Genomic DNA, 14,848 nt, shown 5'->3' on the forward strand with positions numbered 1-14,848 from the left:
TGCACTTGTCTCCGAAATAGTTGCATCTATTGGCACGAATTTCGGTAGAAAAGTTGTAGCTTTGAATGCCCACGTATGTGGCGGATTATATTGCTAACTCAAGCGGGATCTCCATATACCTAACGAGGGGTGTACAATTTTATTCACCGAATGTAGCCATGTGGGGTATCGAATGAAAGGTCTCAATTAGTACGAAGCAGATATTTGTTCTGACATTGGTTACAATAGGGAGGAGTGCAAGGATTAGAAAAGGGTCAATTACTTACTACTACTCGTTCTCAGAATCTACCCAACCGAAAAATCTGAACAAAAGTTATGGTATACAACATACATGTTATCGACGCCTCTCAAATTAAGTTAGTGTTCCTTGTTCACTCCTTGGTGGAGTATAGGGCATCCACGCAGGCAGGCACTCATGACGACTGGGATTCGATCCCAGAGCTGCGAGATTGAGAGGCTGACGCTCTCTGCGAAAAAAAATCTAAAATAATAATCGTGTGTAGCCAAACTTATGTAGTTCACGAAAAAAAATATGTTTCTAAACAGTGAACCAAGGGAGCCAAGGAACAGCCTTGCCGTGAAACACATTCAAAAAATCTTGTATTGTTTATAGGGCGCGAGATTATGTAAAGAAAAAATTCAATAATACATTGTTTTCTTGCTTCTGAATACTTAATAATTACTTGCTACGGTTGGAATATTGACTGTAGACATTAATTTGGAAATGTACTTGCATAATTCGTTTTAAAAAGCCCTTTTTTGGAGCTCCAAGCAGAGAGAACTTTTAAACAAGATATTTATCATCATCAATGGCGCAACAACCAGTACCCTGTCTAGGTCTGCCTTAGTAAGGAAATCCAGACACCCCTGTTTTGCGTCCACCAATTCGGTATCCCTAACAACTGTCTGGCATCCTGGCCTACGCCATAGTTCCATCACAGGCAGGATCTACCTCGTTTTCTTTTTCTACCATAGATATACCCTTATAGACTTTCCGGGCAGGATCATGCTCATCCATGCGGATTAAGTGATTCGCGCACCGCAACCTGTTGAGCCGGATTTTATCTACAGCCAGACGGTCATGGTATCGCTCATTGATTTCGTCGTTATGTAGACTACGGATCGTCAATCCTTATGTAGGAGGCCAAAGATTCTTCGGAAAATTCTTCTCTCGAACGCTGCCAAGAGCTAGCGATTTTTCTTGCTAAAAACCCACCATGTACTTCGTCTTGCCTTGCAACCCGAGATCTCGCGCCGCCTGCTCGATCTGGACGATAGTATATCTCGGGTTGTTCTTCCCATAATGTCAGTAGATGGGTGAACTTGAAGAGGATGGTGTCTCCTGCATTGATATATGCATCGCGAATCACTTTCTTCAGGGCCAGGTTAAAGAGGATGCATAATATTGCATCCCTTTGTCTCAGACCGTTATTGATGTTGAATGCACTCGAGAGTGATCCTGCTGTTTTTATCTGGCCTAAGACATTGGCCAGGGCCGGCCTAGTCAGTCTTATCAATTTCGTCGAGATACCGAATTCTCTCATGGCCGTTTAAAGTTTTACCCTGGCTATGCTGTCGTAGGTGACCTTGAAGGCGATGAAAAGATGGTTCAACTGATGGGAAATCTGATTTATTGCTGATTTACCTGGAGTAAAGTCTCTTTGTTATGGGCCAATGATGTTCTGAGCATATGGGACCTTCGGCCTAGCAAGATAGTGGAGTATATCTTATAGATACTAATAGTAATAGTAATATCATATTAAGGACAGTTAATGCCGACACCTTAAGCATTAGTTGATGAGCGATATATTGACCCGATAAAAAAGTGCCATTTGGTATTACATATTTACTATTTGCTTCTTTGGTAATAAGCCTGTGATTAGAAGTTTGTTACATTCGTTGTAATTAAGTCAAATAAACCAAAATACGAAAGTAAAATTATCTGGGAGCTGAGAGCTAGTTCCATAAGAGACAACAAGACACTATTAGTAACCAAATAAAAGTCAAGACAGAGGTTTTGTAATTTATTTCCGTGAAAACGTGCTTCAACAATTCAAGCTTTATACCTAAATTAAGGTGCGTCAAGTCAAATCCATTTTTCTAGATTTCATCATTTCACGTTTCGAAGCACATTTCGTTTATTGATGAAATCCATAGAAACCCCTTGTAGAGTAATTTCGAACTTCCCATTGGCTCATGAATACTGCACGCTGAATCCTCTGAAATTTACTTTGACCAACCATTAAATAAATCGTTGTCATAGTAACATACTTTTTCCTTTGTTTCCATGACTTTCGGGAAAAATGGAAATTTCCACACAAGGGTCCTTTTTCAATCAATTCAGTTTCAGCCGGGCACGAGTCAACAGTGGGCAAGCCCGGCTTAGAAAATATAATTTTAAAAATAAATAAAATGGCTGACGGTGGGGGCGACCATCTCAGCCCAATAAGCAGCGTCACGCAGTCTGACGAAGAGGGTAAGACCTTTAAATACAATCGAAAAAATATTGATCCAGTTTGAAGCCGAAATACATTTTTTACTTACAGAAAACGTCGTTGAGGAGCTGGTCATCCAAACGCCCGAGATCCCAACAGTCTCGTACTCGGGCGAAGACTTGGACAAACTGGTCAGTTTTGTCCAGCGAATGACGGTGCTCTTCGCGCTCGACCACAGGGACTGGTCCGAGCAAACAGTGAGCGTGATCAAGTCGTGGTTGCTTGACGTGCAATGCCTCATGCTCACTGTTTTCTATGACGGAAACACGCTCACGGCCTGCTTAACTTTTCCACTGTCCCCAGTGCAAGACCTAGTCTACTTTTTGCGTGAACCAAATCAAGTTTTCACAGTAGATGGATTCCACGATGAAGTTATTTTCGGCACCATCCACGAGGATATCGACGGATCATTGTTGGGCGTTTTAGAGAAGGTTTATGCTCCGATATTTTTCCAATATGGAGAGTGGAGTGAGAATGTTAAGTCTCACTTGTGTTCATGTTTGCATGATTTTTTGAGTTTTTTGACTGGTCTCCATTATAAGTTGTCTGGTATGACCATATTATATGTGCCAAATGAGGGGCACGGCTTGGCTGTGGAAGCTGCTATTAAGGATCGTGAAATGATAAAGAGGCTTGAGACTGTCGCAGTTCATTGGGCTTCGCAGATAAGAACCTGTTTGAGCGACAAGAAGCAACTGGTACCATATGAACTGCTTTGTCCGTTTGATGAATTTGACTTTTGGCTCTATAGATGTGAGTACTTTGTAGCAGTTTAAGTTCGTTTTGAAATTATATCTATCTGAATCTTTACATCTATTTCTCTATTTAAAGATGAAGTTCTTCAAGGACTGAATTCCCAGCTCAACCATGCAGATCTGCTGCGAATCATCCACATGCTTACGCAGGCGCAATCTGTCTACATTAAACAGATACTAGAACTAACCCAAGAGTGCACTAAGGAAATGAACGAAGCAAGATCAAATATAAACTATCTCCAGCTGCTTGTAAAGCCTTGCAAAAACCTAGATGACTGTGAAAGTCCTGCAAAGGTACCACACGTTATCCCTGAAATCATCCATACATTCCGCTATATTTGGTTAAAATCTGAGTTTTACAATACCAAAGAAAGCATCGCTGGCCTATTTCGTGCTCTGAGCAATCAGATCATAATTTATTGTCGCAATAAAGTCAACATCTCTCATGTCCTCGGCGGTAATCCAAGATTCGGAATCAAAATGGCAGACATGTCAATTGACTGCTGTTTGTCCTACAAGGCCATTTATGATATAATGTCGAAACAGCATGCGGAGAAGAACCCTGCTGTGGGGTGGGATCTGGATAATGCAACTATTTTTAATCATGTCGACGCGTTTATCAAGAGACTGGAGGATTTGATCGATATTTGCGAATCTATGATTGTGTTTGGGAGAATGGATGAAACTGAGGAGATTCAAAAGCCACTATTTGGCGGTAATCGAGGGCAAGAGTTCGAAAGGACTATCGAAGAAGTGGAGAATATTTTCAACGATGGGCTTGGAAATCTGGAGGGCAACTCGAAGGAAGTAATTTTAGATGTACACAATAAGCAATGGTAAGTAAAATATTTGAAAATAGACCATTCTCCTAGATTTCATTCGTTTGTGAAGGAAGGCTATATTTGTCCTCTTACGAAAACACAAAACACAATATTGCGATTTTCGGTTTTCCGATTATATTTGTCAATATCTATGAAATATATTCCGTAAAATGAACCTCTCCCAAGAACCGATTGTATAAAAGACTACCGCAATGGCTAATATTAAACACCAGCCGTCAATTTCACTCTCCAGTCCTGAATCCTTGCATAGGTCATAAATGTTTCTATTTCTTCGTTCTTGATCAAATATTGTAGGTTTACGATTTGCACAATCCTGATATATTATAAAATGTGAAATAGAAGCTAAATTGAAGAGGGGAAGGAAGCTACATGGGGGGTGTTCTCTATTTTACGAAGAAGTGAACAAGAGACACGCAACCGTATCTGATTTAGAAGCTTTTCGTGATTTTATATATTATCTTCACAAGACCTAATACTAACGACTCTTCATCTTCTTCCCGGCATTATGTTCTAGCTCTTTTCAATACTTCAAGGAGTTTCATATACTGGTCTTCACAAAGATCTTTCAAGGAGGCACACGTCGGCTGTCCTATAATAGTAGATTCTAATGCGAGCATATCTACCAATGCATTTTCCTCCTTTCTCTTTCTTCGTCGTTTCCCATTCTAATTATAAAGGAGGGTTCATTTTGGAATGTGATTTGCACTCCGGTGTCTGACATCATGTCAGGCTAGAGTACGCGGATGGCGGCAATAGTTCTAAATGTGCAACGGCAATATGGCCAGTCAGGACACAGTTACAAAATAATATTAATATTGGAGCTTCATGCAATTACAGATTTTGAATAGAATATCGAACGCAAATCTAGTTTCTTTGTCGTTTGATATACTATGACCGATCCAGATTACAATTTTTTGGTAAATTTCAACGTTCTTTGATGCAAATCAAGGAAGTGGGATGGCTGAGAACCTGCTTTGTAAATATTTCTCTTTCCCTTCGGTAAAAGAAAGCTACCGATAATCAGAGAAAAGTGTCATACAGAACACAACCCCATCGGAATTTAATTTGCATTTAAAATTCCCTCGAGAACTCATATGGAGTTCCGCTTCCGGACAAGCTTTTTGTTGCGGTGCCGAAATTCAACCCATAATGCTCCGATTATGTGGAAGATGTTGATGTTATCGTCAGTACGGAAAGATTCAGAATAGAGTATAGTTCAGCCTTCTTTGTCGATCAAATTTTTGAGGTGCTTTTGATCGTGTTTCAGGATTATTTTATCTATTATCTCCATCTCCACCCATCTCCTAGAATCGTTGGTACTTTTCTCCTGGGCCTTAGTGGTAACGTTCCTCTCCCATTCCCTGAAAAAGATTTCAGATTCTTGCCATTTACTTATATGTTAAGTTGATGTAAGGATTACTTGCTGCAGCTTGGGCGCCGTCTAGTTGGCGGCTTTACCAAGGCGAAGATTTCTCTCTTGTTGAAACTCATTGGAGTATTATAGGCTTAATTAATAGCTAATGCTATTGTCATAAATGAAATTTTCCTACTCCCTTACAATGCAAAGAAAATGCTTGCCGTTCAGATTATGGTGACTCGATCCTCTGCTCTCAGATGGGACTGACTTTGTCGGTGTTTCAACTAAAAGTAGATGAGCACTATTGAATGAATGTGTTCGCTATAATGGCTTCGTATCCTCGCGAGGATCACCGTGTACTACATTACGATTAATGTTCTAGTTCAAATCGGCATGCCGTGTTATTCGACCGCTTTTGTTTCTGGGTGCGTCCCAATATTTGTAGCTTACTTTGGACAGACGCGGTGACAAACAATTTACTTCTTTAAGGAATAGGACTAACCTATTATATAAGAATGTTCACACTCTCCGGAAAGTGTTTATTATTATTTTAGACAACAGTCGTAGACACCGTCACTTGAAATATTTTTTTTTCATTAAGAGACACCACATTTTCCTTCCTTCTTGTGTATATTCAGATGAGTACGTTATTTGCAAGAAAGGACACGCTTGATGGGAAACCTGGCAACTCTATATCTCTACTTTTTTTATTTATTGTATATGTATACCTGCATATATTTGTATATCTCTATCTTATATCAAAAGAAAACGTGCTCAGTATTTTAAGAGGCGCAAGATGGTTGAAATGTCCAAAGCCCACCACTCTATATAATTGTATAATTGCAACTCAGGTGTACATAGCTCACCATGGACGTTTGCCACACTGCATGCCTTAAGGGAGAAACCACATAAGAAGGCCTTTTTCATGTCCTATTTTCGGATTTTTTCTAGTGGAAAGAATTAATTAGAATTCAATGAAATTTGAAATTTGTCATATTTCGGACAACTTTCGAGAATTTGGTTGCATAATTTAAGCAAAAAGTAACAAAGCTACGCGGCATTACTCCGCTGAAGGTCGTAACAAAAGTTCTCCAACTGCGACTCTGTTTTTACCTGAAACTAAAAAAGTTTTAATTTTACATTACTAACCGGTTTTCTAAGAATATGGACGTAATTTAGGGGAAAAAAGCCGAAATTAAAAATTGTATAAATGTTCAAAAAAATATTTCAATTTTCACCATTTCCTTTTCTAATGTTTTTCACTAATTATGCAAAAAAGCACCCTTGAAAATAGATCTCATCCCGAACGTTAGTTCAAATAATAGCCATAAGCTTCTCCGGGATACTCCTCCTGCTTTCGAAAGCTTTCTCGATATCGATGAAGAGCAGGTACAGCGAAGATACGCGCACTGTTCCAAAATGATCCATAGGGTGTTGATCTGATCAATGCAGGACAATCCGGTGAGGAAACTTTCTTGATGTTCTTTGATGCGCTCCAGGATTATTTTCTCTAGCACGCAGCAGGAGGGAGATTCCCCTCCAATTGCCGCACTCAAGGTTCTCTTCTTTGGAATCATAACCATCATCCCCTTCTTCTACTCTGAGAAAGGTCTGGGATTCCTAAGATTTCCATTCGCGTGGAAGCAGCAGATCTGCAGTAACTGCAGGTGCAACAATAAATAACTGAGGGGCGACCGTCAAGGCCACTAGCTTTATTCCGTTTGAGTGCATTGTTGACGAAATGACTTCTTTTCTGCTTAGAGAAACAGTCTGTGTCTGCGTGCTACGGTGGCTAGCCATTTCATCCACAAGAGGAGCAGCCTTATCGGATATAATACTGTTAAGAACCATGGTGAAGTGTCGGCTTGGGGGCTTAAGAATACACTCGTAGCCTCACTTGCTTGTCGTGAGAGGGATGGAAATTGTCGACTAGCAACCTGTAAATTTTGAAACTTTATTGCTACCGAAACGTCTACAACGCCTCGAATAGGGACTAACGTCACGTACACGACCTTTATCTATCCACACTCCTCCGCAATGGTAGCGAGGGAACTCACAATGCTCGCTTTCTCAAACTTAGCGGGAATTCCAGTGATATAAGCAAAGTAAGATGGTGGGGCTCAGGAGAGTGCTCCTCTCCCTCTTGGGGCAATGGGTTTTGTACTCTGGAGAACCCAGTGGTAGCAGACCCGAATCCGGTGTCTGGTTGCTTCTGACGGCTACCCCAAGATTCCGGTCTAGATTAACAATCACAATCATGCAATGCTCCGCATCAACGGAGACTTCCGACTTAGTCGAGGAGGACGCTTTCTATGAGCAATTAAACGCGATTCAGGGGAAGCTCCCTGAAGGTGGTGACATTCTGATTGTTTTGGGTGGTCTAAATGCCAAACTGGGATCTGACAACACCTTGCCTGGTCATGTGATGGGGAAGCACGGTCTTGATAGCCGCAACGCTAATGGTGAAGGTTTATCATAACTTGATAACGATGCGCGACGAGAAAGTTTCGTACAATTTACCCGCATGCTTCTCTGCATAACTTAGCAGACTCAAGGGTAAAGTTTCTCTAGCTTTACTGATCCGGCCGCGCACATACCTTTTGTTGCATGCTTCCATTATTCGTTGACGCAGGTCTTCCGTCTTTGTCACCATTTTTCTTTCGGGCCGTCACCTCTCAAAGCCACAAGAATGTCTTATCGATAAGTCTTCGTAGATCATCAATTTTGGCAAAGGAATATGGTTTCAATTATCCTTTCATTCGCAAGAATATTGCACTTTTCAAGGATGCCATGACTACACGCCAATAACGAACAGTTGTCTGGATGGCTCAAGTGGTTAGAGCGCTAGGCTATCGTTGTTGTTGTTCAAGGTCTGTTCCTATTACAGTATTTCACAATGACGAGCGAAACGGCTATAGAGATGATTCCATCGATTTTGGCATTTACGAAATTAATTCCCTAAAAACCATAATGCCTCATTACGAGACTTATCTTTCAGCTAAGGGCCAACCATGAATACTGGCATAGTGCTGATACAGTGCACATATTCCAAGTACTTACGGCCTAGAATGATCTACGACAGCATTTGCCGCTATTATGCAATATGCGCTGAGGTTAGGGAAGGACGGCTCAGAAGTCATTATCTACACTCAGAGGACTCCAAAGGCTATACCTTCGATCTATCACAATACTATTGTTCCAATTTACACAATATTATTGTTCCTCATTTACAAGGTGGTTTTGTAGTATTCTAACTATTTGTTTTTAAAGGCATGGAACTCCTATTAAAAATACCAGTAGATTCGAATTGCAGCCCAGTCTATAACAACTGGGAGATTATGATCATTGAATATCGATGAACACATTAAGAGCCACCACAGTTTTCTCTCAGTAGAAGCGAACGTTCATTCGCATCAATCGAGATTTCTCTCATCTGCATGAAGGGACGCGCTTGATGGGAGAGCTGGCAACTTTATACAGGTGGCTTAAGCATCTTTTTATATTTGGAGAGGGAAATCTTTCAGATGTATACTTGGAATTTTTAGCCTCTGACTTCTAACCCTTCTTCCATTGAACTAACGCGAAGTATTGCATCGCGATCCCAGCTTAGTTCTATTTATTTTATTGATTTTTTCCCGAATTATGCAAAAAGCCCCCTTAAAAATAACTCATTCCAGATGTTAGTTCACATTCTCATCATTTTGAAAAGAATCGATCTATGCAACAAAAATTCGATTCTGAAAACTTTGTGGTTTCCCCCTTAATATTAGCATGCTGCTGCTTGGACATTTCAATAATCATTTGATAGTAAACTTTAAAAGTGGTGATGTGGACTCCTATCCTAGTCCGAATGGGGTGTTAAATTATGCTTTATGATCAACGTTAGTTTCATTTTATTATTTACAAGTGGCAGTCCAGCCACTCGTATCTCCAGCCACTTTCTGGGAATAATGCTTCCAATGAGTTGAGCCCTATTTAATTTTCCTTCCATAATCACTACTCTGCTGTTCACGTAGCTCACAATCCCGGTTTCTTCAAAAACCGAACCACTCACTCATAGAAGTTCTGTCGAAATAACGTATTTTTTGTAGTTGCCTTTTGCATCTCGACTGATTCTTCTCAATGTTCGGGAGCTGACGGCAAGTGCAGTCATGCAATTGTTCGTACTCACATCATTAGCATCTGGAGAAAAGATTCCATCCAATAAGCACGCCTCGACAGTTTAACAAATATATCCGACCACGACTTAACAATAGTTTAAGGACTTTGTCCGGTATACTGTCGAGGTTTGTTACTTTTCCTTCAATACTACAATTTTCTGGTAGTTCTTCCACTGTTGAAGCAGATCTTCCTAACACATCTAAGAGACTTGTAGGACCAGTCATTGTGACTGCTCTCGTCTTCAGTAGGATATCGCGAAATGTGATTTTTGGAGATGCGTAATCTTTGAATTTAGGCTACTTCCGCGAGGATATGTGTTTGGCTATTCACAGGCGAGCTTTTTTGCTGTGATATATATGTAAATTGAAGCTTTTACCAGTTTCTTTGTAAATGCTCTTTTTGACTTTGTCGGCCCTACCTTTCACCATTTGCCATCAAATCTATTTGTCGCACTGTTAACGTTTATATTATATTATATGGTTCCGGCATTACAAAATGAAACGCCTTTAAGATATCCTGTGTTATAAGGGGGGACTCCCTATTTTGGGCCAACTTGACCTGAAAAACCAACCTTCTACCCATTGACTTCTTGCTCCTATCGAAGACTATGGCCTGGAAATCGCTGAGGGGTATAGTGTTCACTGGCATTCCGGGATATGTCGCGAGGCAGCGATGAATTATCCGAGAAACTAGATGCTCCTATTTGATTTTTGCGGAAAGTAGTAACATGAAACCCGACGATTGCACACTTCCATTTGTCAGTAATCTTTTCCATTCTGTGGTGTAAGCATGGAAATAACCTGGAAGGAATTTTGGGTCCTCTCGTACATTTCCGACTTAGTCAGTTCAGTTCTCCTTGAACTCTGCCAATGTGGGAAGAGAATAGCAACTATTAACGTATACGCTGTTCATTATATAAGGTTGTCTCCCTTTCTAGGATTTTAATATTATATTATTTCGCACAGCGTGGTTTGCGTGAACAAATTTAGAACGATCTTAATGTAGTTCAAGTTGATTTTAATCAATCTAATTTAATTACTGAAGGCAACCCCATTTTGCGTTCTGGACGCTTGTCATTTTATTCAACATGCTTACTACGCGGTCCTTTATTTCTATCCCACGATGATAGATGGTGTTCCTATCGAATTTGCTGGTTATGTTACCCTTTCTCCACCTTCTGCACTGGTAATGTCGATCAACAGCCCTTGTAAACGTAGGTATCCTTACAAAACGTATTTGGGACGAGAGGTCTGCTCTAGGTGGACAGACCACCCATACAATATGGACTTTATCTACATTCAGGGGCCTAATGCGCTGTCTGCTCTAATAATCAATTGGTCGCTGTCCGTTCGCCATGGCACGCCTTCTTGAGGCTGGCAATAACAACCCCCGTTTAGTTTGAACTGCTCCACTGAGGCAAATCTGATCCTTGTCTTGGAAGTGACCGCATTTGATAAAAATTCAGGCTTTTTCTACTTTACCTATAGAGGAATTTCGCTTTTTCGCTAAAACGTTTTTTGCAGTATCTACAGATCTTATTTGCCCTCAGGGTCTTTCAAGGTCAGGTTTAGCTTTCACCTTTCTTAGTATGTCTGCGTGAGGCATACCAGCCATACTTGAAATGGCATAGTTCAGAGGGAGTTCTCATATTCTCATCTTTCGTAACTTTCTCTGGCTCAGTTTTAGTTCATACACTTTCCGTTTCAACTTTGGCTCGCTGCTGGATTGTTGACACTGAGGTCTTAGGTACAGGTAACGAACCTGGCCTCTCTTAGAAACTTGGGTGTTTATTTTCCTTTCATAGCTGTTTGTCCGTATATTGGCAAGTTGAATTGACTGCATTATTAACGGCGGTGTAATTGTCTTAGGTGTCTTAGGTTCCGCATCTTATTCGCATGACTTGTGGCTCGTTGGTGTCGCTTATCATGTTTTTAGTTGGTACATGTTGTGCCCATCTCAATTTTACACCAAAGCAGGGTGGTTTCTCCCAATTTGACATGTTTAAAGAACCTTTCTTCCACGCTTGACTGCAAGATCTCAAAATTTGCGAGCTTCTCTTAAACTTATCCATCCTTTTCCATTAAAGTGTTTCCTTCAAATCCTTTGCACTTTTTGTACTTGGCGTTATGCAAGTTTTGTCATCAAGCGTTCTCCTTTTGACTTGCCTTCATTATCGATATTCTGAGGAGTACCTTCACTTCATTTCTTCTTTCCAGTGCTTCTGGCATTTGATGCTAGGATAACTAAGCTGTTTCAGGGCTGTAAACAGCAAGGAGTCTGTTTACCAACTCCTAAAAGTCGCCCGCTTTGGAGGTAGGATGATTGTGATTTGGAGATTGTAAATTAAATTCTTCCCCCTTGGCCGCCTCTTATAGGATATCTATATACTCTGAGGCTTGAGCATCTACTCTGACGCGGGATTGTACTTCTCTCGGGATAATAACAGGCTAGCTAATGTGAGAAGCCGGTAGCTCTCTTCTGTAAAGCTTAGCACAGTTGTAATATTCTCTAAAACAAATTCACAGGTTGCTGGATAGGAGGTCCTTAGTATCTGGATTATCTAAAAGGGTGGTACTATGAGTTCCTAGGGCTACTTTTGCATGTTTTTGCTCTTTCGAGGAAAAAATACACCTTAGCCTTTTTATGACCAAGGTGATGGCCAGCAATGAAAAGCCTTCGTGGTAAGCTTAAGTAGCGCAATAGATAATATAAAAATATGTGCGGCTGATTACCAACGATTACCAACCAACATGTTGCTTTGACGGTCAATTCATATATACGAACAAAGATACACCAAGGCTAGTATCGTAGTTATTGTATGATTCTCAAGATAAAACACTTCGCTTCGAACTTTTGAAATTTGCAGCTTGAAATAATAACGATAGAAAATACTCGTTTCAGGTATCAAGATCTTGACAAATACCGTAAGATGGTACAAGACATTGAGGAAATAGTTGAAAACCTCATCTCAAATGTGTTTCTCTCTGTATGTAATGTTGAAGAAGGTATCGAAGCTCTCGCAACTCTCTATTATTTCTCGTATCGAAGAACATTGCGTCCAGCCTATATCCGGAAGACCTCCGAAGTCTGGAATATGTTCATTACAGAAATTACAGACACTAATAAACGCATGCTGGAGCAAGCTAAAGATAGGGCCTCCTGGTTGCCCAAACATGCCTCCAAGGCGATCACCTTAAAAATAAATCTGGACCGAATCACGCATTTAATGAACAGGTTCAAAGCCGCTAAATGGATGCCAGATGTTTCGCAAGCCAAGAGTGCAATAATTGAATATGAAACCATGCAAACATCTTTTACTAAGAACATACAGAAGGTATATGAAAAATGGATAGATGACATTGGCTATGAGTTTCTTTCGAAATTGGACAGGCCGTTGATGATTCGCAGCAAAACCCATCAAGGTCTTCTTGAATGCAATATAGACCGCAGCTTGTTGGAGATCTGCGAGGAAGCTCGTTATTTTGAAATGCTTGGATTTACTATTCCCGTGAATGTGAATCAAGTTTACTCCAAATACAAAACCATCAAATTAGTTTACGAGAGTGTCATGACAGTCGTCCTGGACTATAACAAAATCCTGGATGCACTTTCACCACAAGAGCGAAAGCTATTCAAGGCTTTGATTATGACCTGCGATAAAAAGATTGCTCCTGGATTGAGCAAGTTGACTTGGGGCGGGGAACTCAGTGACGCCTATATAGCCGAATGCGTTAAGTATACAGGATCTCTACAATCCTTCGTCGACTTATACAAGGCAGCCAATAATGGAATTGCTGGGATTTGTGAGAAAATATGCGACACTCCGGTCTTGAAGTTTACTATGAACTCTTTAGTGGAGCTAAAGGACCTCATCAAACATTTAGAGAAGTACCGGAATGAAGCGACTGTGAAGCTAATGGAGCACTACAATACAGTCATCGACTTCATTGTAGCCGTTTATAGGGGATTTGAAACGAATATCAGATTTGTAAGTAACGACATGGGACATTAATAAAATGCTTAATAACTTTGTTTCTCTTCAGATGGCAAAAGAATGGTACGATTATATCGTTAAGTTTGATAGTATGATGCAGGAAGCTCTTGTTATGTGCGCTAAGAATTCTCTCCAGAGTATCTACAGTGCATTACATGGTGATGGAAGTGTGGGCCCTTCTCCGATTCTTTCCATGACTGTGGACATTGAAGACAAGAAGGTAATCAACGTTTGAAATGATATTGATCTTTTGGGTAAAATTTGTTTTCAGATAATTTTCAAGCCAGAAATACAAGAAATCACCACCGTACTAGGCGGACTATTGGACTCCATAGTTGAAGCTATATCGTATTTTCCACGAATCACCGAGAAACTTTTTCCCGACTTGGAAGAGAAAGAAGACCCTTACCACAGTATTATCAAGAATGATTCAGAATGTCTAAAGATTCAGGAGTGCATCCTGGATGAGGTTCGTCACAATGAACGTGAACTAATGTATTATTTGGATACTTGGCTTAATTTCCGATCAATTTGGGAAGTTAATAAGGATGAGTTCATGGCAAAATATGAAGAAGCTGATACTCCAGCAGAAACCTTTGATGCCAACATCGGTCGGTATTCAGAGGTTGCCAATCAAGTCTCCATGCAAGAAGCTATTAGCACTGTATACTTTATCGTTGTGAACTCGAACAATTTGAAAAATTCCATATTAATGCATATCGATGATTGGCAGAAACGTCACACGGAACTATTGCGAAAGAAAGCTAAGGAGAAGATTGGAGGTAAGTCCATAAAGTCCTTTTATTGAATGGGGAGGCTGCATGTTTGCGATTATTTTTCCAGATATTTATGAATACATGAAAGTGAACTCAGAGCTGATTTTAACTGTGCCAAAGACTATCGAGGACATGAAAAAATCAGTGATGCTATTCGAGAGACTCACCGAAGAAGCTCCTATAAAAGAAGCAGAGTTTCCCAGTATCCTGGAACACTTCGTCACTCTCGACAAATACGAGGTATTGATAAGTGCAAAAATGCGTGGAATGGTCGCCAATTTACATAACGAATGGAAAGACTACTTGAAGAAGCTCAAAGAAGCGGAGGACATGCTAGGAAATTCGAAAGATGACTTCAAATTGTCCTTGTTGAGGCAGGCCGATGTTCTTAAAGAAGTGTCCAAAAGTCTCCTTGAGGACTTCCTTGCAAAGGCGCCCACTTCCCCACAAACGTAATTTTCCTTTATT

At 40.4% G+C, this 14,848-nt stretch overlaps 1 protein-coding gene across 1 annotated transcript in view; it reads left to right on the plus strand.

The window, feature by feature from the left end:
* Positions 1-2,023: 2,023 nt before the first annotated feature.
* Positions 2,024-14,848, plus strand: part of LOC119646771 (dynein heavy chain 2, axonemal) — a 32,192-nt gene continuing 19,367 nt past the window's right edge. Inside the window, exons 1-7 of the mRNA XM_038047353.1 lie at positions 2,024-2,476; positions 2,547-3,248; positions 3,327-4,086; positions 12,512-13,598; positions 13,654-13,824; positions 13,876-14,386; positions 14,448-14,832. Of these exons, the coding sequence (XP_037903281.1) occupies positions 2,413-2,476; positions 2,547-3,248; positions 3,327-4,086; positions 12,512-13,598; positions 13,654-13,824; positions 13,876-14,386; positions 14,448-14,832 (3,680 nt within the window). The 5' untranslated portion in view covers positions 2,024-2,412. The remainder of the gene's footprint in view (positions 2,477-2,546; positions 3,249-3,326; positions 4,087-12,511; positions 13,599-13,653; positions 13,825-13,875; positions 14,387-14,447; positions 14,833-14,848) is intronic.

The sequence above is a fragment of the Hermetia illucens genome, chromosome 1 (genome assembly GCF_905115235.1).
Source record: "Hermetia illucens chromosome 1, iHerIll2.2.curated.20191125, whole genome shotgun sequence".
Lineage (NCBI taxonomy): Eukaryota > Metazoa > Arthropoda > Insecta > Diptera > Stratiomyidae > Hermetia > Hermetia illucens.